At 57.0% G+C, this 24,279-nt stretch overlaps 1 protein-coding gene across 2 annotated transcripts; it reads right to left on the reverse strand.

Annotated features, from left to right (window-relative positions):
- Nucleotides 1–641: 641 nt before the first annotated feature.
- On the reverse strand, nt 642–23,676 carry CAPN1 (calpain 1). Of its 2 annotated transcripts, none has more exons than XM_045854953.1 (22): nt 23,429–23,676; nt 21,899–22,166; nt 21,673–21,742; nt 21,286–21,404; nt 19,664–19,797; nt 19,402–19,570; nt 18,562–18,645; nt 18,175–18,260; nt 17,776–17,850; nt 17,478–17,638; nt 7,530–7,708; nt 6,627–6,638; nt 5,670–5,881; nt 5,540–5,579; nt 4,897–4,962; nt 4,750–4,807; nt 3,374–3,438; nt 2,934–3,002; nt 2,610–2,688; nt 2,058–2,174; nt 1,732–1,790; nt 642–1,401 (listed from the first exon to the last, which is right to left on the reverse strand). In XM_045854953.1, the coding sequence occupies exons 2-22, from the start codon at nt 22,163–22,165 to the stop codon at nt 1,375–1,377; spliced, it is 2,148 nt and encodes a 715-aa protein (XP_045710909.1). In that variant the 5' UTR covers nt 22,166; nt 23,429–23,676; the 3' UTR covers nt 642–1,374. The 2 variants fall into 2 exon arrangements, with proteins under 2 accessions (XP_045710909.1, XP_045710908.1); XM_045854952.1 differs by lacking the exon at nt 23,429–23,676 and adding an exon at nt 22,824–23,286.
- Between the last annotated feature and the right edge of the window lie 603 nt (nt 23,677–24,279).

Genomic DNA, 24,279 nt, shown 5'->3' on the forward strand with positions numbered 1-24,279 from the left:
AGGGAGCAGTGGGCCGGGACCCCTCACTGATGGGGACACCTACACCCCGCAGGACCTGGCCCAGGGACCCCCAAAGGCAAGATGCAGGCCCAGGATGGCCCGCTCCAGGCCCCGTGCCAGCCTTTGGTGGGCAGAGTGGAAGTAGGCTGCCGTTTCTGGCTCCACCTGGGGCTCCACCTGGGTCTCCCAGCGGCCGAGGGCAGCCCCGCCCCCCACACCTGGGCTCCATCAGCCTTTGACCTACACAGCCTGCCCTCATTTGTGGTTTCCTCTTCACCGCCCCCACCCCCACCTCAGCCCACTCTTATCTCTGGTAAGAAGAGCCCTGATCCCAGAGTGGGGGGCAGGAGCCGCTTACATAAGCTGCAGGTGTCTGGGTCACAGGCCCCCCTCTCCCCGAAGAGGACCTGAAGGAGGCTCTGCACTCTAGGGGGGCTGCTTGTTGGGGGGGGTCAGGGTTGCACTGAGGGTTTTGGTTTCAGCCAAAGCCTCACAGGCAGGAGCGCGCAGGGAAGGCAGGGTCAGGCCTCCAGGACTGTCGGGAGGGGGTGTAGGCCCAGCTGGGTGGCACTGCTAGGGTCCCAGGTGGCCCTGCAGGGCAAGGCAGCAGTTTGGGGCAGAAACACACTCCAGAGACAAGATGGGGGGCCTTTTTCCTTTATTATTTGGGGTTTCTCCACATGGAAACATGAGTCCCCCCACCCCACACCCAGGTGCCTGTGGCACCCCATGAGTTGTGCACCAGCCCCCGAAGTCCCCTTTAACATCACCCATATAAAAAAGGAGGGAGGAAGGGAGGGGCGGAGCGGAGGCCTGACCATCCCTGAGCCAGGCGGCTCCTGGGCAGCAGACAGGGCTGGGGGCAAGGCCGTGGGGCAGAGGGGACATTGGCTTCTGCACAGGAAGGAACAGGCATTCCCAGCCCCGGGAAGGCGGCCCGGCCCTGGCTGAGTAGGGGCTCCGCACGCTACGGTACAGACTGTGCAGAGCTAGTGGTTACAGTTTAAAGTCTGCAGGTGAGGCCAGGTGAGTGGTCTCGTCAGGGTGCTGGGAGGCCAGGCTGCTGGGAGGCCGGGCTGTCGGCTCCCCAGGAGCCTGTCCCGAGGCAGGAACAAGCGGAAGCTGCCCTTCTGGTTTGGCGACGAGAGGGGCTGGGGAAGCCCACCTGGGCCCGCGGTCTTCAGTGCAGTGCAGGGCGGGCCACACAGCTCTGCCCAGAGCGGACGAGCCACGGCGCGGGGAGCTGAAGGGACAGGAGGCCACCTCCGCTCCGAGGAAGGCACTTGCAGCTGGCGTGGCCCGATGCAGGGCGGTGAGAAGGCGTGGCGTGGCAGGTGACCGAGGGGGAGGAGCGCGGCGGGGGCAACTGCGGTCTCATGCGAACATCGTCAGCTGCAACCACTGCAGGGTGCAGGGGAGAGCGGAGGGCGGGGTCAGCCGGGGCAGACCCCAGGGCCCGCGCCCCAGCCCCCCGGCTCAGGGGCCGCCCTCTCTCCTGCCCCTCTGAAGGCAGGCCAGAGAGGGGCCCTCTCGGCGGGGGTGGGGGCATACTTTCTTATCTCCTCTACCCCCGGAGACCAAGCTGCTGCCTCCTGCAGAGGTCCCCCAGGGGCCTGGCCCTCCCTCCCTGCTCTCTTCCCAGGACCCAGACACCCCGGGCTCCAGCCCCAGGAGGGGAGAACACTCCACCACCCCAGTACCTTTCCCGACCTGGCCAACGGAGCTTCCCACCTTAAACAAGTCAAAGGTCACAACTCCATCCAGATCTGTGTCCAAAGTTTTGAAAAACCCTGTGCATTGCAGAAAAGATGACGTGAAGCTAAGAATTCTGGGAGACGTTCTCACAAGCCTCCCCTCCTACTTCATCCCCCATATCCCCACAGCACCCCAAGCTCTCTCACCAGTCACGGCCATTAGAGGCTCTTCCTGCTGCCCGAGAGGACCCCCACCCCACAGGTCTCCTGGCACTCGGGGGCCCAACCCCCGAGACCTCCGCCTCCCTGGTACGGGCCACAGAGGGTCTACGTCGGGAACGGGAGCCAAATGGGGACACTCACGGAACATGGTCTCCAGCCGCACCAGGCAGCACACGAAGTTGTCGAAGTCCACGGCCAGGTCAGGCTCCGAGTAGCGGGTGATAATGAGCTCGTACAGCTTCTTGTTGAGCTTGAAGCCTGGCCCAGGACAGCAGGTGAGAACCAGGGGGGGCCCGGCCCAGCCCAGCCCAGCCCAGCCCAGCCCAAGGGGACAGGGAGAGAACTTGGGGCTGCAAGGGTGAGCCCTGGGTCTCTCTCATTGAAGGCTGTGGTGCACCCCCCACCCCCACCTGTGCGGTCTCAGGCCAGGCACTCCCTGGCTCTGCGTGCCACTTTTTGTGCACAACGGGGACAATAAAAGCCCCTGTCCTCAGCAGCTGCAGTGATGACAAAAGTAGCTGCTGCTAAAACACTTAGCTCAGAAAACGTGGGAAAAAGAGAGAAGATGGCTGTTCCCACAGCCCCGCAATCACCATCACCATCATCATCGTCACCCCAGGGACAAGGGCCAGTCGTCAGGGAAGCAGCCCGGGGCCTGGGGCTCCACAGGTTCCTGCTGCCCTCAGGCCTCACCTGCAGACTCGATGGCCATCCGCATCTCGTAGGCACTCATGCTGCCCGACTTGTCCAAGTCGAACTTCCGGAAGATGGACTGGGGTGGGGAGCAGAGGGTGAGGGCCAGGCCGAGCCAGCCAGCCTTCCAGCCCGCCCCAGGGTGGAGGATTGCTCAGAGTGGAGGGGACAGGCCCCAAAGGTGGGTCGGTTGCTGGGGCGTGTGGGCTCCAGGGAAGCCACCCCGAGGTGCAGGGCCTGGTCCGCGCAGCCTGCAGCCCGGCCTGGCCCCGCTGTGATGAAGGCCGCAGAGGAGACCATGGCGCTGTGGGCGGGTCCACCTACCAGGTAATTCCGGATGCGGTTCCACAGGATATTGAACTCCACGAGGCCCAGCTTCCCGTTGCCATCCCGCTGGGCAGCCGTTAAGAAAAGAATCCCACAGCTTCAACCAGGCGTGGGGCGTGAGCAGGCAACTCGGGAGAAGGGGAGACTGGCCGCCGAGAGCGCCAGACGAGGGGGGAAGTGGCCCCGTCCTCGGAGTCTGGGTGGGCTGGGGACGTGTGTGCGGAAAGCACTACGGCCTGAGGGGTGCCGGCCCTGCTCCGCCTCTCGCTGGACACAAGCCCCGTGACTCAGTCCCCCTCCCGATCAAGGGGCGATGCCCAGGAAGGCACTGGTCCATCCCCACTCCACAGCCCCCTCCTCTGCACTGTTCCTGGGACAAGTCACCCAGCACCTCTCCCACCCCTGCCCCCCCACCCCCAAGCCCCACGGCAGGATACGTCCATGAGGTTCACCATGCTGCGACAGGACTCCAGGCTGAAGCCCTTGGTCCGCAGGTCTTTGTCTGTAAGAAAAGAGTTCCAGAGACTCCTCAAAAAATGAGAACCGGATCTGCCTTTTGAGCCAGCGATCCCACTTCTGGGACTATAACTGAAGGAACCCAAATCACTAATTCGACAGAACGCAAGCACGCCTATGCTCATTGCAGCGTTATCGACAATCGCCAAGATGTGGAAGCAGCCCAGGTGTCCATCAACAGATGAGTGGACAAAACAACTATGGGACATTTACACAGTGGGATTCTTGTCAGCCGTAAAGAAAGAATAAAAAAATTTTTGCCCTTTGCAACAGCATGGATCGACCTAGAGAATATTATGCTAAGCGAAATAAGCCAGTCAGAGAAAGACAAATACCATACGATTTCACTCGTATGTGGAATCTAATGAACAAACTGAACTAACAAGGGAAACAGAGATACACTCATAGACGGAGAGCAGACGACCACTAGTGGGCGGGGGAAGGGGGGATTGGGGTGGAGGGGCTCAGTGAAAAGGAAAACGGACTCATGGCCATGGACAACAGCGTGGTGACTGCTGGGGGCAGGGGGTGTAAGGGGACTAAATGGTAATGAAAAAGTAATAACAAAGATTATATATTAAAGAAAAAAAAGAAAACACAGTTCCAGCACCCCAGCCCAGGGAGCTTCATGGGCCTGCCCAAGGCGGGGCCGCTGGTGGGACAGGAGCAGGGAGCCAACCTCCCCGTGGCCCCCGGCGTATAAACTCTGGCAGAGTTAAGTGTGCGGTAGTGCTTTTTATATGATCAGAAATAACAGTTTAAAGTCTTTCAGCTATCAAGCCGGTGTCCCTACAGCCAGACCAGCACCACGATCAGACCAGTGTAAAATAAAACAGATGCAAAGCAGCAGTGACAGACACGTGCGTGGTGAAGGTGGCCTCAGCTGGGGTGGGTCAGCTGCAGGCTCCAGGGTGAGAAGAGGGGCGGGGTTCCGGGTAGGGAGGAGCATGGATGGAGGCTGGAGGTCAGAGGGCAGGGCGGGGGCAAAGAGATAAGGTTGAGGGGGGGCTGCCTGCAGTTGTGCACACCAGGGAGTAGCCCCGGGCCCATCTCTGGGGGGAGGGGGGGGTCCGGAACGTTGGCTGTAAGGTGCTGTCAGCGGCTGAGCTTCTAATCGCACCAGCGCACCGCACTCAGGCGCAGAGAATGGAGTCCGGCAGGACGGCGGAGGGATTTGGGAGGAAAGCCGGAGTGAGCCGGATTCAGGAAGGCAGTGCAAGGTTTCCCCGCCCATGCAGACCACGGGGCTGGGGGCGGCAGGACGCAGCGTGGGGAGCAGCTCCTCGGGGACACTCACGTTTTTTGATGATCCTGTTGAGGATGGTCTGCAGCTCCTTGACGCTGATCTCCAAGTCCTGCGGGAGAAGGGACGATGGCACCCGCCCTGGGGAGAAGCCGCCCCTCCGTGCCCCCGGAGGCCCCGCTGCACCGCGCTCCCACCTACCTCCCCTGCCAGCTGTCTGAAGAGGGCCTTGAAGCTCTCGTCGATCTCCTCTTCCGAGAGCACTTGCTGGACGGAGGAAGGGGGAGGGGCAGGTCAGGGTCGCCCCAGCCCGGCCGCTAGGTGGGCAGCAGCTCGAGGCAGGGCTGGGACCACTCATTAGCTACGTGTCACTTCTTCACCTCTCTGAGCCCCACTCTTCTCATCTGTAGAGTGGGAATCTAGCCCCCACTGCACCCCTGCCCGGGATTCTTGTGGCCTAAACGAGGAGGCAGCAGTTGACTTAGTGACGGGTGAGCTTTGGCTCCCTGCTGGGCTACCCTGGGCAAATTCCTTAACCTCTCTGAACCTGAGTTCCCCACTGAGAGGGGAGACGCTGACAGGACCCTGACAGTGTCGTGGAGGAAACAGGGAGACCTGGGGAAAGGCCTCAGCGCAGACGCGGCCGAGAACGAGAGCATGGGGACATGCGGCACTCTGCAGACGAGGAGGTGCTGGGCCAACAAGGGCTCAGTATTACCACTGTGGCTCCTGCCAGAAGGGGCCCTGCCCTGCCAGCCGGGGCCCCGGGCGCAGGGCCCCAGGCTCCCCTCACACACCCAGGGGGAGGGAGAGGGGAAAGGCCTGGTGGAGCCAGGGCACGCACCTCGTCAGGAAGGTTGGCCTGGACCTGGTCATCCAGCTCCCTGTAGAGGGTGGGGAGAAAGGGGGGCCAGTCAGCAGGGAGTAGGGAGGCCTTGGGGAGCGGGACTCTGGTGGGGGGGCCCACAACTCACTCGGTCCCGGCGCTCTTCTCCGAGAAGAAGCGCAGCACAAAGTCACCCTCCTTGTTGGGCTCGAAGGTGGAGGGCACCACCACGTACTCCCCGGGAGGCAGGCGGAAGCGGGTGCTGACCTCCCGCAGGTTGATGAATTGCTCTGATCGGGCCCGAGACGCGTTGGCCAGGAAGAAGTCACGCTTCAGGTGCACGGCTGGCTGGCCCACCAGCTGGTGGGTGGGAAGGAGGGAGTGGGCGCTGCAGCTGCCTGCTCAGCCCACCCTCAGGAGCTGCCCCCAGACCCAGAGGCCAGGCTCCAAGACCTGGGTCTTGGCTGGGTACCCCACAGGCTGCGTGACCCTGACAAGTCATTTTGTCTGTTTCCTTATCTGCAGAATGGGGGTGGTAACCCTGCCTACTACACAAGGGCGGCGGTGAATGTAGATACTACAACCATGTAGTAACAGTTCTCCTTATTACCACTCAGGGCTTCCTCCCTGTCAGATACCGCAGGGCAGTTTGCACATGGCACCTCACTGAGCACCCGTGACAGCCCTGTGAAGGTGCCCTTGAGCCCATTTCACAGACACTGACATTGAGGCTTAAAGCTTAAGGGTGCAGAAAGATCGGCCACCCACCACCATGATCCTAAGCAGTGCCCCAGAAGGCCTCAGCCAACACTTCGGTTACGCAGTGTGAGCAGTAAGACAGGAAGAGCGTGGGGTGTGCACGGTGGGCGGGGCCCTGGAGGCCAGGGTTCGAATCCAGCTCCCTCGCTTGCTACTGCTCTGGCGCCCAGCAGAGCACTCTGTTCTGCCCCCTGAGCAGCAGGCATCTGGTGAGCAGTGAAACGAGGTGACCTCCCAGTTCCCTCTGTGTCGGGCCTGCCCCCGCCCTGCCTCCCTCCGAGCACCGTCAGTCAGGCATGAGTGTGCAGGGGCGAGGAAATCCAGGTGAGTCATGTGCCACACCTACCTCCGGGGGGACCTGCAAGGGAGACAGGAAGGTTAGAGGTTAGAGAAGTTGCCGGCCCAGGGCCAGAGGGTGCAGTCCACATTGGGGAGGGGCCCTGAGTTCTTAAGACGGGAATGACAAGGCCAGAAGGCAGGGCCCGGGGCCTGTGGTGACCCAGACCTGTCTTCACACCACAGAGGGACACCCGGAACCCGGGGGTGAGGGGGCAGGCAAGATCCTCTTTGTCCGTGAAATGTCCTTGGGCCTCAGCTCTGAGCTGGAGCCCCTGGGACAGCCCCCAGGGTGGCCAACGGCAATGTCCCTCAGCCCAGGGGCATCAGAGGTCCGTCTGCCGCCAGGGGCTCTGGGCCCAGGCCGAGGCTGCGGTCATCCTTTACCCCGACCAGGGAGGTCCGGGGTTTCTGTCTGGGGCACAGTGCAGGTGTATCATACGCCTCCACACCAGCCTCTGCTTACACACTTCCCAGACAGGGAGCTCACGACTCCTCCCGGGCAACCCACTTGCCCACTTCTTTCAGAAGCTGAGCCAAGGTCTGGCCCCCAGAAGCTCCTTCCAGGTGTCAGCCAGGTCAGCTCCCTCTTCCCACCAGTGGCCTCCTGGCCTGTGAGAACGGGAATGAATCCCAGAGTCTTCCCCTCTCCTGGCCAAACATCTTCCTCCCCTTCCCCCTGCCTCACAAGATGAATTTTAGGCCCCTGCCCGTCTCCAGTCCGGCAGAGAGGGCCTCAGCATGTGCCTCCCTGGGCTCAGCCTCCTGCCTCGGTGGCCTGATTCACCCCAGGGGCTCAGGATGGGCCTGCGACGGCAGCGGTGTCCTCGGGCGCCCCCTGTCGGATCTTTCGCCTGCAGTGGGCGGGAGCCCGGCTTTGCAGCCGAGTTCTGGGCCCATCAAGAGCGCTCACCTCGTACACTGCAAAGCCGATGGTCTCCATGTCCCGGCCGAAGCGGCGCTCGCGGCGGCGATGTTTCTGCATGAGCGCCAGCACGAAGCTGCAGCCTGACTCTCGACCCCCGTAGTCGTCGTCCGGGTCATCCGTCTCCTCCAGCCGGATCTTGAACTGGGGGTTCACCCAGAAGGTGGCTGCAAGAGGAGAAGAGGTTGCGATCAGAGCCTCAAGCCTCCTCCTCCTCCAGGTGTCCGCCCATTCATTCAGTCGTTCATTTAACAAATATTACCGAGTGCCCACAGAGTGCCCCGTGCAGGGGGACACACGCACAGTGCTCCCCCCCCTCAAGAGTTCACATTCCGATAGGGGAGGCCAAGTATGAGCGGGTTAATTAACAGAACAGTTACAGAGAGTAAGCCGGAGTGAGTCAGGAAAGGCATCTTGAAGGTGGCATTGAGCCGAGAAGCGAGGCGGAGCCCTGGGAAAACACCGGGAGGCGGGGCTCAGGCAGAGGGAGGAGTAAACCAGCGCCCCGCCCCCCCCAGGAGAGCAGGAGAGGACGGCCGGGTCTAACGAGGCTCTGGGCTCCAGGGAGGCGCCGGAGGTTTTGCAGGAGCCAAGGAGCCAGGGCGGCGGTGAGGAGTGTGGGTTGAATCAAAGAGCAAGAGGACCTTCCACAGACTTGCAAGGGAGGGCATGACTGGATTAGGGACTGGGATTTAATTTTTCTTTAACCCTCACCCCAAGACATTTTTTCATTGCTTTTGGAGAGAGAGGGAGAGAGGAAGGCAGAGAGGAAAACACTGACGACAGGGAGAGACGTGGATCAGTTGCCTCTCGTGTGCGCCTGACCCGGGGATTGAACCCGGCACCCGGATATGTGCTCGGACGGGGAGTCAGACTCACAACCTTTCAGCTATGGGACAACATTCCAACCACCTGAGCCACACCAGCCAGAGCAGAATTTCATTTTTTTTAAATTTATTTTAATCTTGCTAAAGGTTTTGATGAATTTACTGTACCTAAAATGGATCAGGATTTTTAAAAGATGGCTAGAGCTACTCCGTGGTCAGTGAGAGCCCTGGCTGGTGTGGCTCAGCAGATTGAGCACCAGCCTGAAAACCAAAAGGTCGCAGGTTCGATTCCCAGTCAGGGCACATGCCTGGGTTTCGAGCCAGGTCCCCAGTGGGAGGCATTGAGGCAACTGATCAATGTCTCTCTCACACACTGATGTTCCTCTCCCTTCCTTGCTCCCTCCCTCCCACTCTCTCTAAAAATAAATAAGTAAAGTATTTTTAAAAAGAGAAGAAGAGGGTGAGAGAAAGCAGATCTCACAGGAGGCCACAGAGCCGCAAAGGGTGATGGGACTTGCATTTCTGACAGTTTGGTGACTCACCTCCCTGAACGGCTCCCCTGCGGAAAACCAAGTGCCGGATGGAATATGCAAAACCTCTTTTTAAAGGCACTAAGAAGGCACAGCATCTCCCTTGCCCCCCCCACAAAGTTGACATTAATAAAAAAGGTATGTAATAACAAGTGTTCGCCAGGACATGGAGAAACCAGAACCTCACACACAGCTGACGGGAATGTGATGAGGTGCAGCCACTTGAGAGAAGACAGCCTGGCCGTCCCTCAAACGGTCAGACTTAGACCTGCCACAAGACCCTGCAATTCCGCTCCTAGGTGTACGCCCCAGAGAAATGAAAATGTACATCCACACAGACACCTGTATGTGAATTTCATAGCAGCGCTATCTGTAAAAGCCGAATGGGAGAAACAACCCAATTTCCCATGAGCTGATGGAAGGATAAACAAAATGTGGTATAACTGAACAAAGGAATAGTATTCAACAATAAACACGAACAGAGTGCTGATCGACACCGTGACATGATGAACCGTACAGGCATGCTAAGTGAAAGAAGCCACGGCCTCAAAGAACCACGTGCTGTGTGATTCCATGTACGTTAAACTGTATTGTCCAGAACAGGCAAATCCATAGATTTGCTTGGTACCAAAGCCAACTAGAGATATCACAAGAAAATTACAGACCAGTATCACATATGAATAGCAATATAAAAATCCTTAACACAATACCATCAAACCAAATCCAAAGGATATTAAAAGGATTATAGAGTCCTGGCCAGGCAGCCAAGTGGGTTAGAGCACAGTCCCAACACACCAAGGTTGCAGGTTCAATCCCCGGTCAGGGCACGTACAAGAATCAACCAGTAGAACAAATTGACCTTTATGTTTCTCCTTCTTTCTCTCTCTCTCTCTCTCTCTAAACATCAATAAATAAAATTTTAAAAAATAAAATAAAAATGTACTCAAAAAAGGATTATATAACATGAAATAGGCTTTAGTCCTAAGAATGAAAGGACAGATCAACATATGAAGATCAACCAGTGTAATGCAGCACATTAATGGAACAAGGGGAAAAAAACACACGATCATCTTCGCTGACAGAGAAAAGGCATTTGACAAAATCCAACAAACATTTGTGATAAACTATTTGAATAGACACTAAAAAAAAGATAAACAAATGGCCAATAAAGAAATACATGAAAAGGTACTCCACATCGTTAGTCATTAGGAAAATGCAAATCAAAACTTCAATGAGATACCGCTTTCTACCCACTAGGAGGGTTACAATAAGAAAGATAGACGATAACAAGTGTTGGCAGGGATCTAGGGAAACTGGAACCCTCAGATATCCCTAGCGGGAATGTAAACGGGTGCTGCCACCTTAGAAAACAGTGGCAGTTCCTCCAAATTAACCATGGAAATACTCTACAACCTAGTCGTGTCCACCTCCTACTTACAGACCAGAAGAACACAGGCTCACACAAACACGTGCACGTGAATGTCCGCAGCAGCACTGTTCATGGTAGCCAAGCACTGGAAATAACCCAAATGTTCGTAGATTGATGGATGAATGGGCAAAATGAGGTCTACCCATATCATGGAATAGTATCCAGCTATAAAAATGAAAGGAACTGTTGATATATGCTACAATGTAGACGAACTTTGAAAATACTGTGTTAAGGAAAATAAACCAGGCACAAAAGGTTACATATTGTCTAATTCTGTTTATATGAAATTTCCAGAAAAGGCAACACTATAGAGACGAAAAAGCAGATTAGCGGTTGCCAGGAGCTGGGAGAGGGGCTCAGAGTGATCACGAATGGATACAAGGTTTCCTTTGGGGGTGGTGAAAATGGTTTGGAATTAGATAATGGTGATGACTTCACAGCACTGAGAATATACTAAAACCCACTGAACTGTACACATTAAAAGACTGAATTTTGCCCTGGCCAGTGTGGCTCAGTGGGTTGGGCATCACCCTAGAAAGTGAAAGGTCGCAGGTTCAATTCCCAGTCAGGGCACGTGCACGGGTTGCAGGTTCGGTCCCTGAATGGGGTGCATACAAGAGGCAGCTGACTGGGGCTTCTCTCTCACGTTGTTGTTTCTCTCCCTCTCTTTCTCCCTCCCTTCCCCACTCTCTAAAAATAAGTACATAAAATCGTTTAAAAAAAGAAAAAGCCTGAATTTTATGGTATGTGAATTATCACAGTTCTTTTAAAAATTATGTATCAAAATTGTGTAACTCAAAGATACATTGAGGTCAGGACACGTGTGAGAGGCAATGACTCGATGTTTTCCTCTTTCTCTCTCCCTCTAAAAATAAATAAAAAATATATTTTAAAGATTTATTTATTTTTAGAGAGAGAAGGGAAGGGAGAGAGAGAGGAGAGAAACATCAATGTGTGGTCCCTAACTAGGGACCTGGCCTGCAACCCAGACATGTGCTCTGACTTGGAATCGAACCAGCGACCCTTTAGTTCTCAGGCCGCAACTCAATCCACTGAGCTACACAAGCCAGGGCTTAAAATATTTTTTAAAAAATAAAATAAAGAGACATTTGAAGGGAGATTTATTGCCTTAGGAGCTTATATATGAGCTTATATATGTATTTTTTTTAAAAACCAAATTAATGAAATAAGCTTCTAATTTACGAAGTCATAAAATAAAATTTAAAAATAAATCCAAAGAAAGCAAAGGAACAGAAAAGCAAAAATGAAAGAAAAAAATACGATGCACAGGATCAACTGTCAGAAGATATTTCTTGGTAATGTCTAATATTGACAAATGTCTCACAAGACTAACAAAGACAGAGAGGCAGAGCGGCCCTGACTGGCACAGCTCGGCTGGGTGGGCGTCGTCCCTTCGAGGCAAAAGGTCACCAGTTCCATTGCCTGGTCAGGGCACATGCCTGGGTTGCAGCGTCTGTACCCAGATGGGGAGCATGCAAAGGCAGCTAATCAATATTTCCCTCACACATCGATGTTTTTCTCCTTCTCTTTCTCCTTCCCTTCCCCTCTCTCTAAGGATAAATAAAATCTTAAAAAAAAAAAAAAAAAAGAGCCCTGGCTGGTGTGGCTCAGTGGACTGAATGCTCGCCAGCCTGTGAACTGAAGGGTTGTTGCTTTGATTCCCAGTCAGGGCACATGCCTGGGCTATAGGCCAGGTCCCCAGTTGGAGGCATGTAATGGGCAATGGATCGATGTTTCTTACCCTTCCTTCCCTTCTCTCTATAAATAAATAAGTAAATAATTTCTTTTTTTTTAAGAAGGCAGTGCAAATAAGCAACACTGTGAATACAGAAAGGACACTAACACACGAGTCATCAGAATATATTAAGGATTACTTTACATTAATCATTTTGAAAACAGATATAGGATAAACTGAAAAATACAACTCATCAAAATAGGCTCAAGAGGAAATAGAAAACCTGAATAACCCTATCACCATCAAAGACGATATCAAAAGTTAATCTTCACACAAAGAAAAGAGCAGCCGGACAGCTCTACAGACCGGTTCCGCCGAGCTTTCCAGCAACAAATCCTCCCTATCTCATGTAAACTCTTTTAGAAAACAGGAAAAAACAAAACAGAGAACACTTCCCAATTCACTTTAGAAGCCAACTATAAATATAGCACCGATACCAACACTACACAAGTTCAGTATAAGAACAGGAAATTAACCCTGGCTGGTGTGGCTTCAGTGGCTTGGGTGCTGACCTGTGAACCAAAGACTCGCTGGTTCGATTCCTAGTCAGGGCACATGCCTGGGTTGCGGGCCAGGTTCCCAGCAGGGGACACTCAAGAGGCAACCACACATTGATGTTTCTCTCCCTCTCTTTCTCCCTCCCTTCCCCTCTCTAAAAATAAGTAAATAAAATCCTTTTTAAAAAATGTAACTTCAAAAAAAGGAAAGGAAAATTACACAGCCATAAAAAGAAGGAAATCTTAGCCTTTGCGGCAGCATGGAGGGACCTGGAAAGTACTATGCTAAGTGAAACAAGCCAGTCGGAGAAAGGTAAATACCGCATGATCTCACTCAGCAGTGCGGTGAGGACCAGAGGGAAAGAGGCGTGTGGGGGGAGGCTGGAGAGAGACAAGGGGGCAAATGGGGAGGGAAGGAGACTGACTGACTTGGGGTGGTGAACACACAGTTCAATACACGGATGATGTGTTATAATATCATGCACCTGAAAGCTATGTAATTTTATTAAACACCGTCACCCCAATAAAGTCATTAAAAAAAATAAAGGAAAATGACAGGCAAATCTCACTCACAAATGCAGTTGTAAAGCCATTGTATAAAAATGTTACGCAAAGAACTTGTTTTTAACTCAGGATGTAAGGCTGATTTAATATTATAAAAGTGGCAAATGTGATTTACCACTAGGACAGATAAAAGAAAAAAGTATATTATAATAATAAATACATCTACAAGTACTTAGTAAGATTAAATTGCATTAATCTGGTAAAAGGTATCTACAAAAGAACTGAGAGTAGGAAAGTTTTTAGTGATAAAACCTACAGTAAAGATTTAATTAGTGAAAATTTTTTCCTTTAAGAGAGGATATGGCCATTTCTTTTTCTTAAAGATTTTATTTATTTTTATTTATTTTACTTTTTAAATAGACTTATGTATTTACTTTTAGAGAGAGGGGAAGGGAGGGAGAAAGAGAGAGAGAAGAAACAGCAATGTGCGGGAGATACACTGAGAACCTGGCCTGCAACCCAGGCATGGGTTTGATTGCCCTGACTGGGAATCGAACCCAAGACCTTTTGGTTTGCAGGTCAGTGCTCAATCCAACCAAGCCACACCAGCCAGGGTAGGACACAGCCATTTGTATTCAACACTCAACAGTCCTGGCCAGCATGTGAAACAAGAACCCCTTAGAAAAGTTACAAGAATTGAAAAAGAAACAAATCTGTCATTATTTGCAGATGCTACATTGTCAATCAGAAAACCAAAGAGAATCTACAGATAAATCTTTAAAATTAATTAGTTTAACAAGTTTGCTGGATACAAAGTAAACTTAACAGGTCAAATACATGCTACTGTATCAGAAACTCTTCCTTGAGAGATGTTATTTTAAAAGAGATACTATTGCTCTGACTAGTGTGGCTCAGTGGGTTGGATACCATCCCTCAAACCAACAGGTCACGGGTTCTATTCCCCGGGCAGGGCTCATGCCTGGGTTGCGCGCCAGGACCCCGGCTGGGAGCGTGCAGGAGGTGATCAGTAGCTGCTTCTCTCACATATCCAAGTTTCTCTCCCTCCCTCCCCCTCTCTCTAAATATAAATAAATAAAATCTTTTCTAAAAAAGAGGAAGAGATACTATTTAGCCCTGACCAGTATGGCTCAGTTGGTTGGGTGTCATCCTGCAAAGCAAAAGGTTGCTGGTCGGTTCTTGGTTAAGGCACAGGCCTGGGTTGTGGGTTTGGCCCCAGTTGGGGCACTTATGAGAGGCAACCAACCAATGCTTCTCTCTCACATCAATGTTTTCCCCCCTCTTTTTCCCTCCTGTCACATCTCTCTAAAAACAAATAAATAAAATTTTAAAAAGATATACTATTTCTTTTTATTTCATTTTTATTTATTTTTAGAGAGGGGAAGGGAGGAAGAAAGAGAGAGAGAAACATCAATGTGTGGTTGCCTCTCACGTGGCACCCACTGGGGTGCCCACTGGGGACCTGGCCTGCAACCCAGGCCTGTGCCCTGACTGGGAATCGAACCAGCGACCCTTTAGCTTGCAACTCGAGCTCAGGCCACTGAGCTATACCAGCCAGGGCAAGAGATACTATTTACAATAGCAACAAGATGGAATAGTCTGTAGGAATAAGTCTCAAAAGACATATGAGCTCTTGCTGATAAAAATTACAAAATTTTGTTGCAAGACATTAGAGAGGGCCAAAATAAATGGAGACCTGCAGTAGTCTTCCCGGATCTGTGGGAGACGCGCTACGGGACCCCTGTGAACGCCCGAAACTGCAGACGGTGCCAAACCCTGCGTATTCCACGTGTTTGCCTATAGATACATACCTGCAGTGAGGTTTAATTTACAGATGAGGCACACTAAGAGATTACCAGCAACTACTACTAACAAAATACAATAGTTATAATGATACACTGTAAGAAAAGTTACGTGAAGGTTTTAGAACAAACAAACCAAAATGTGACGTGCAGGCGCTCTCGCTCTCAAAATAACTCACGCTGCACTCACCCTTCTTTTCACGATGACGTGGACGCCACGGTGCCCGCGTGATGTGACGCAGTGAGGTAGGGATGTGGGCACTGTGACGGAGCAGCAGACCACCGAAAGGGCCGCTGGGTGCCGAGCACAGTGACACAGAGGCGGCGGCTCTGACACTCCAGACTGCTACCCAGGGGCCGCCGCCGCGCAGGTAGCGGACACAGCACGGGCGGACCAATCAGAGGGGTGCTTCCCGCCCTGGGCAGGCCCTCCACACGCGACTCAGGCTGGCGCGCAATTTCCAGCTCATGAATTGTTTCTTTCTGGAATTTTCCAGCGCATACTTTCAGACCTCGCTTGACTGAGGGTAACCGAAACCGCCGAAAGCAAAGATGCAGATTCGGAGGGACGGCTGCACCACACTCTCCGGTAAGAAAACTCAAAATGCTAAAGACGGCAGTCCTGCCCACACCGACCTGCAGGGTCAATGCCATGCCAAGTTCAAGTCTCAGAATGACTTTGGGTAGCACTTGGGGAGTTTATTCTAAAATTCACACTGAAAAGCCAAACGTGGGAATAGCTAAGGGACTCCCGAAGAAGAAATCCGCCCCGATAGCATGGCCGCTTCTACACCCACGGCAGCTAAGCCCGCGCGCTCCCGGCGGAGGGACAGACCGAGGGGTAGCACGGGAGCCCCGAAGAGACCCACACACAGGTGGGAGCGCCGGCACTACAGGGTGGCGAGGAGAGGACAGACGTCTCAATAAACAGTACAGGGAACAATGGTTCCCTATTTGGGGGAAAACTGAAATTGGAGGATCCCTAGGAGGAGGAAGAAGGCCGTGCAGAGAGCAGCTGGGGACGCAGGGCCACGGTGGGTGGGCCAGGCAGAGCCACAGCTGTGGGCGGCCCTCAAAAGGGCAGCTGTAGCAGCACGGTGAGGACAGCGGCTGAACCAGAGAGAGGTAAAGACAGGGGTAGACATAAGAAGGAGAACAGGAGTGGGGCAATTCCTGAGAGATTCGGCTTTGAAGGGGAGCAGGGAAATGGGTGGGGAAGTCAGGTCAAGACAGGCTTGCTTTGCTTTAAGACAGACAATTCCAGCCCTGGCTGGTGTGGCTCAGTGGATTGAGCACCGGGCTGCGAACCAAAGGGTTGACGGTTCGAGTCCCAGTCAGGGCACATGCCTGGGTTGCAGGCCAGGTCCCCAGTAGGGGGCATGTGAGAGGCAACCACACATTGATGTTTCTCTCCTTCTCTTTCTCCCTCCATTCCCCTGTCTCTAAAAATAAATAAATAAAATCTTTAAAAAAAGAAAAAGAAAAGACAGACGATTCCACATGATGACAGGAGAAAAGTGATAATGGAGAAAGGCTTTTAGAGGTGGGGGAGAATGTGGTCTCCAGTGGGGTCTCCAGCGCAGAGGTCCGGGTATCCCAGAGCAGGGACAGCTCTGCCACTGGCACAGCAGAGAACGCAGTAAAGGTGGCACAGTTCCAGAAAGGGTGGGAATGTGAGGGGTGCCCACGTGACGAGGTCTATTGTCAATGACATGCCCGGCCAGGTGTGCATCGGATGAGTAACAGCGGCGGGAGGTTTATGGAGACAGTGGGAACGGCGCTGACTGGCAGTGGAGTGGCCGCGGGCCACGAAGAGTGCTCATTTGAGGTTTGTGGGTATGAACGGGCAGGGAAAACACACCCCGGTTGGGTGATTTCTCTCCAGCCACATTCAGTGGTTCCGGAGGAGCAGGGGGAGAGGACAGTGGCTGCGCCGAGTTAGAGGAGCAGAGGGAGCCCGGCCGAGTCTGCAGGGACGAGGATAACGAGACGCCAGGAGAGGAGAGCACGGGTGGGGGAGGGAGGACAGTGCAGGAGCAGTGAGCTGAACAGACCGCAAGGTCACAAGGTCACGGAGCCTGAGGGCTGCCAGGAGGGGGCGGAAAGGGGAGGCGGGGCTGGGGGGGGCTCGCAGGGTGGTGGCTGAGCTACGCGAGCGAACGAGAAGGTTGCTGCGGGGGAGGATGACAAGGAACTGAGAGGCCAGGCAGTGGACACGATGTCCACATGGATCTAGAAGCCCGGGGAAAGGTGACAGCGGGGTCAGGGAGGAAGACCATGCACCAGGAGGAAGGTCCGGGATTGAGGAGTCACAGGAAGTGGCTCGATGGCTACAAAGTCTCCTCCCGGGTTAGCGCCCGGGGCTCAGGGCTCCGGACGGCGGGGCATGCGTGGCTCTTTAGAACTCACAAGGACACTCAGTATTTGACTGCTCAAAGCAGATCCGAGAGGTCGGCACAGCCAGCCCCATCTCCAGCGTGAGGAGCTGAGGTTCAGCGAGAAGAGGCGGCCGCACGGCCCAGGCCCCACCCCGTGCGCCCTGCGCGCCCTGCGCGCCAGTGAGGCAGCGTCACCTGGGTAGTTCCGGCAGCCTCCCGCAGTGCTGCCCCGCCGCCAGGTGCCCTCGTAGAGGGTGGTGTTCCACTTGCGGTACCGCCGGCTCTTCAGGGCGTCGGGCGTCAGGTTGCAGATCTCCAGGCGGGTGAACTCGCGCATGAAGTCTCGGAATGACATCCTGGGGGTCAAGGTGCAGAGGTGAGCCATGGTCCCCAGCCAGGGTGCACAGGGATGGGGCGCGGGCCGGGTCTGTGGGGTTTGAGAAGTGGGGTGTGAGGGCTCCGGAGGGGCCAGACCGAGGAGGGAGCTGCTCACCAGAACTCCCCGTCCTCCATCTTGATCCGGAGCTGCTCCCGTTCGTAAGGGTCCACATTGTTCCACTCCGAGGAGCTGTGGGGGGAAGGCCCTGCCTGTCAGGGGCTGCTGGGCACTGACCTGCCTGGCCTCTGTCCGTGGGGTCTGCTCTCCCCTAGCCCAGGTGACGATTAAGCCACGAGATCCCAGGCCCAGGGGTTCCTTGTCAGGGCCAGATCAGATGCCCTGAGGGTGCTCATGAGCAGAGCACAGGGCCCACGTGCCTAGACCTAGTAGCAGGAAGACGGCCCCTCTGCTCAGTCCTGAGCCCACCCCAGGCTGGCAGGGCCCTGAGCAGAAACGCCAGAGGCACTGACCAGCCTTCCCAGGCCTCCCCGGCCAGTGCCCACGGCCCCTCACCCGTCGCTCCAGGCTCCCGTCCACTCCACCTCGCCCCAGGGGTTCCGCATCCGGATCAGGCTCACCATCTGGCCCATGTAGTTCACCTGCTCCCCAGAGCTCCCATCAGCACCAGTTTCTGGCATGCACTTTAACAGCTCTCCCCACCCCACCCGCAACGAGTCCTGCCCCGACCCCGGCACCGCCCCCACCAGTGGAGACATAATGGAGGAGCAGCTCCGTACACAAGCTACAGTGATTCAAGTCACCTCCAAACAAGAGTCCCCAGGAGACAGATGAGGTGCTGCCACAGCGCAGCCAGCGCCGCCCACAGCCCTGGTCACAGGCCAGACAGACAAGGGCAGGCAAAGATGCGGGCACCGGGCAGCAGGGAAGGCCCTGTGGTACCTGCTTAGCCCCAGTCACAGAGTAGGCGTGGCCCTTCACCAGCTTCTTGAAGGTGATGGCCTCCATGTCCAGAACGCTGCTGATCTGCAGAGGGACATGTGCTGTGGTCAGGGGCGAGGTTCCAGGGCCCAGTCAGCGTCCCCAACCCCAGGCAAGAAAGAGATGAGCCCTGAGCACCTGGGTCTCAGACAGTCCCCCTTGTACATAGGACAGCTCCTGGGAGTGGCAGGCAGGGGCTCCGACCCCATCTAACCCGACACCTCCATATGTAGATGCTGCCCCCAGAGGGGGGGCTGCTGGAGTTCCCCAACCATGTCACCAGGGGTGGGGGCCTGGGCACCCCGACACTGCATTTGGCCAGACCTCGCCAGACCCCGTGCAAACCCAGGGGTTACAGTTGCGGATGCAGCTGGCGGCGGGGGGCGGAGCCTGTTATCAAGGATGAGCCCTGCGGGCCCAAGAGCAGCGAAGGGAGCGAGTGCGCCGCCGAGTGCAGGAGTGAGGCTGCGCGGGGGGAGCTGGGAGCTGGGAGCTGGGACTCGGGACCAGCGGAGGGGTCTGGGCTGCTGGACTGGACAGCTATGGGCATCGTGTTAGGGCAGGAACAAGGAGCGGAAGGCCAGGGGAACGAGCCAAGGTCTGAGGTGTGGGGACAGGAATGACGCCAGGCTCGGAGGAGGAGGAGGAGGATGAGGATGGGACTGCAGGGGTGGCTGAGGCTGAGTGCGGATCCAGGTGTGGGGTGAAGCCGGGGAGGATGAGGCTGAGCCGGGTCGGCAGAGAGCACCGCTGGACCACGAGGCTCGCGTCACAGGTCCGGGGTGGGCGGGGCGCACTCACGTCGATGGAGCAGCCCAGCAGGGAGCCCCGCTCCAGCGCCTTGAGGATGATTTGGTAGAGGTCGCTGGGCGCCTTGCGCAGCTCGTACCACTCGGTGACGCCCCCTGTGAAGTCCTCAAAGCCCTCGGAGGTGCTGCCCCCCGACAGGGCTTCATAGCTGCCGTTCACCCTGCGGACGGCCCCAGGTCAGTGCTCTGGCGCCTCGCAGGGCGGCGCACCCTGGGGCGGCCTGCGGCCGTCCCCTGGGCCCTGCCTAACTCACTTGGCATAGGCCTTCTCCAGCAGGGCGCTCCAGAACTCGTTGCCTTGGGCAGAGTGCACAAACACCAGCTTCCCGTCCTTGGTGGGCAGCAGGTCGTCCACAACCACGTCCACCCACTCGCCAAACTGCCACAGCTGTGGGGGTGGGGTGGGGAGGGAGCGCAGTGAGAACCCGCTTCGGGACCCCCTGCCCCGAGCCTGCGATCAAACCCCAATCTGCCACTTACTAGGTCGCATCTCCTAGAGGAAGTCACCCCCTCCAAGCCTCAGCTTCCCTGTCCACGAAAGGAATTAGCAGTACCTTCCTCACGGGGAAAACCAACCCGGTCGTGAGGGCAAAACTGCCCGAACAGGGCAGCACTGCTGATATTTTAGAAACTGACCAAGGTGTCTCTGGAGAGGTTGGGAAGCTCCCAGGCTCTCCCTCCGCGAACTAGCCCCCTTTAGGACACGCCCTCGCCTCTCCCCTCCAAGTTCCGGGCCTGGATGTGTGGGTAGGGGTGGGGGAGGGACACATATATAAAATGGTGTGAACACAATATGTGACATGCAGATCCTTCCGCCACAAGATGGGCGGGGTCGGTTTCTGCAATCACAGGGTTTGCTTTGGAGAGGCCAGAGGGCCAGGTTCCCTGGGGGAGGAGTCATGTTGCCTGAGGCCAGAAGCGACCCAGTGCTACGGAGAAGAAAGGGTGAGGAACAAGGGGGAAAGGGGAGCTGGTGCACCCATGTGGCAGGGGTAGTGTGTGTGTGGGGAGGCGGTGGGAACATAGAACCAGCCAAAAGAGGCCGGGAGGGGTGAGGAAAGGGGGGCAGGCAAAGGGGCGGTGAGGCAGAGTCCATGCAGCAGCCTGGGCAGGTGTGGCACTTGGCCAACACGACTACATGGGGATCCTGTGGGTCCTGCGCCCTGTCTCCTGGGACCCAACGTGGGTGAGGATGGAGTATGCTAAGGGGGCTCCCTGACCAGGCAGAAGAGGGAGGACACTCAGGAGTCCCCAGGGCAGGGCTGGCCGCAGTGGGGCCAGAGGGTCTGTCTCATCCAGGGTTGCCGGGGGTGTGTCTTGCCCCACACCAGCTCATTAAGAATTCATTAGTATGACTTGAAAAACGGGCTCGTTATGCAAAAACGACAGCAGGAAAAGCTGGCTTAAATGGACTTAATCCCAAGTGTTTCTTTTCTGCAGCGCCCTGTCAGAGACCTGAGGTTGCCCAGGTCCGGCAGGGGTGGGGGCGCAGGAGACTGGCCCCACAGGAGAGATGGGCCACCTGTGTGCACTCAGCAGAACCCTCCCTCCTTTTTTTAGAAGAGGAAACCGAGACCTTGGGGGAGGTAAAAGGATTTGTCTCACAGGAGGTCACAAAGATCTTTCTATTCTTCCAAGCACTGTCTTCCCGACACGTACAACCAACCACCCAGGAAAATTGCAAAATAGCTGCCCAACCGTTTCACACATGACAGACCCTAGATGGCATCGAGAGGTCGCGTACTTTCCGGAGGCAGGGCTGGCCCCCACAGGCGGTGGCTCTGAGCCACCCCAACCCCAGACGGCAGAGGGCCCTCAGTCCTCACCTACTCCGGGGCCCCGCTACTGCTGTCTCCCCCCGCCCCCTGCGCCTCACCTGGAAATGGAAGATGCCAGCATAGCCGTCCTGGAAGCTCTGGCCATGCGGAACCACTCGGTGCAGGAGGGTGTCGTTGAGGGTGAGAGAGGCGATGGCAGCCAGGAGCCAACAGTCCCCTGGGATGGGAAACCCACATCAGACCTGCTCTGCTCATTTGCTCCCCGAGGGGCACACGCTCGCCCGTGCTGGGGAGAGCCTGGGCTTCCCTGGGAAGCAAGCACACCCCTCAGCTTACAGCAGAGCCCCAGGAATCTGGGAAAACCGGCCCCAGCGCCGATAGCCAGTCTGCCTGAGCTTGCAGAAGGGAGGGGCTGGGGCAGAGCCAGAAGAAACGGGCCCGGGGAACTCCTACGGAGAGAAACACCCAGAACCCCTCAGGCCTACCCAGCGCTCCCTGGCAGATGTCTGTGCGGGTGGCTCCATCCACGATGAACTGGGGGTTTGAGAGCAGCTCCTGCAAGAGACCCCGAGTTCTGTCTCTGGGCCAGCCCCTCCTGGAAATGGGGGCCCTGGCCACCCCAGACCCCGCTCCCCACTAGGAACTTGGAGTCCCCACTAGGGGACTCAGGATGGGGGTAAACTGAGTCCCACCCAAGCTAGCCCCTCTTACCGTGGGACGCTTCCACTTGATGCCATAGGTTTTGGAGGAGTTGGGGCCCAGGTCCTTGTAGCCCAGGCTCTGGGGCGCTGGGGGGAAGGCGTCGTCGCGGAAGAGGGCTCCGCTCTGCAGGCAGCGAGACCGCAGCTGCTCATAGTCCTGGCCCACATACTTGATGGCGTTTTCATGGCGGCCCAGGCCCAGCTCCTTGGCCCGCAGCTTCTGCACTTGTGCAGACACCCCGGTGCAGTACACCGGGGTGATGAACTCCTCGGCCATCCTGAGCGACAGGCAGGCCCGCTCAGAAGCCAGGCCTCCCCGGGACTGGGACTGGGGCTCCTGACTGCTGTCGCCCACCCTTCCTCCCCAGACCTGGCGCTTCCCCACATCGCTGTTCCCCGCACAGCATTCCGGATTCTGCCACCTCCCCGTGCTCCCAGGAAAGGAGCTCCCCAGGCCCTGGGTGTGTGCGGGCCACCACCCCGCTACTCCCACGCAGTGCTACCACTGCTCCCTTCCCAGACCCCATTGTCCTTGGCCTGCAGTCCTGTGGTTTACCAGCCGGCCGGCCGGCCAGGTGGGGCAGGGCGGGGCCAGAGGTAACAGGGAACCAGGAAGGTGGGAAATCCCGGGAAAGGCTTCTCAGACCCTGTTGGCCTGCCTGCAAACCCCTCCCCAAACCAGGCAAACTCCTGCCCACCGCCCCTTTCCCTGGCGTGAGGGCTGAGAACGCCGGGCAGTCAGGGGCCGGTCCCCAGGCCCCTGAGACGCGCGGGGTGCTCCGGCGCTGGCCCTCGGTCCCTTCCCCTCCGGCCTTGCCCCCGCCCAGCCTCGGGAGGCAGCGGTGCGCGCAGGCTGGGGCGGGCGTCTGGGCAGCCCCTCAGACCCGAGCAGGGGCCGGGATCGAGAATCCCGGCCCTGCCACTCAGCTCCTTACCTGGAGGAGGAGTGCTGGAGGGGGAGGGTCGCCGCGGTCTCGGCGGCTGGCTTCCCGGTGGCAGCTCAGGGCAGGGCCCAACCAGGAAGAGCGCTCCTCCCCGCCCTCCTCCCGTGCCCCTCCGCCCTCCCTCTTTCTTCTCCTCCTCCGGCCCCGACCCTGCTTCCTCTCCGCTCTCCTTTATCTCTCGGGCACCTTCTCCGACTATCTCTCTCACTCACGGTGTCTTCCCGCCCCTTTCTCCCCCGGCCCGCCGCCAGCCCCGCGCGAGGGCAAATTAGTAAAAGGCAGAGTAGTCCCCGGGGAGGGGCCAGCGCCAATCCGCGAGGGGAGGGCTGGGCCTGGACGGAAGGGCACCGAAGGGGGGGGAGGGGGCAGGGCAGGGCAGCGGGTATTTTTAACCAGGGGCAGCAGCTCGTGTTGCAGGGCCCGGCGGCCCCACCCGGCACGGCAGCCCCCGAGCGCATTCCCGGGCGTCGGGCCGCAGCCCCGGGCCCCCGGCTCCTCCCCGGCCCGGGCCCCGCCCCCGCCCCCGCCCCCGCGCGCGGCCGCAGCTGTCCTAACCCCCCACCCTCGGGAGTCCGCAGTGGCGGGGCCGAGATTACCTCCGGCTGTGCCGCAGCTGCTCCGCGCAGGGGCCGAGCTGGCGGCGAGCGGATCCCTGCGGGACGCTCCGCAAACGGCAGCCGCACCCCGCCGGGTCAGCGCTGCAGCTGGGCTCCGGGACCCAGCCGGCTCTCCGCCCTCGCCCACCCCTCGCCCCAGGGAGCAGGCTCCGGGCGCCTCTACCCCGCCCTAGCGAGTCCGTGCGTTGGGCGGGGCGCAGGGAGCCGGCACCCCCAGGCTGCGGCTCGCTGAATGACCTTGGGTGAGTCCCTGCCCCTGTCGGCTAGGCTGCGCAGCGAGCGGGACGGATTTGAGCAATGGTAGGGGCCCATCTTTCTCGGGCACTGTGGGGTTTGTGGACCCGGGAAGCTGCGAGAGGCGGGCGTCCCCGCCCTCTTCCCCTAGACCTCAGCCCACCCTCGGGGGAGCGCCCATCTACATGGGCCACCTTGCCCAGTAGGGGGCGGCAGAGGCTGCGGTCAGGACGACAGGCCCACCCAGAACCCGGAGATCCTGCCTCCAGAACTGCGAGAAGTTGAAGAAACGCGAAGTTGGAAAGCCGGGGACCGCAGGGATCCCTCTGTTTAGGTCTCTTCCTCGGCCTTGAGGGCCCCAGCCCAGCGGCTGCTGCAGCTCTTAGGAGGATAACACACAAGCATTTTATGGGGGAACAGTGCAGAGCTGTCCCAGGATCTTAGGATGCAGGACCCTGAGAAGGTGAAGAGCCATTCCTCTAATCTGCCCCCACGGTCACTCCCACTGGACGAATGAGGAAAACTGAAGCCCGATAAGGTGTAGCTTGCTGAGCTGTCTCGCCTGGTGAGTCGGGGCTGGAACAGCTCCGGGGTCC

This window comes from Phyllostomus hastatus, unplaced genomic scaffold (genome assembly GCF_019186645.2).
Source record: "Phyllostomus hastatus isolate PE091 unplaced genomic scaffold, TTU_PhHast_1.1 phas_scaffold_11, whole genome shotgun sequence".
Classification (NCBI taxonomy): Eukaryota; Metazoa; Chordata; class Mammalia; order Chiroptera; family Phyllostomidae; genus Phyllostomus; species Phyllostomus hastatus.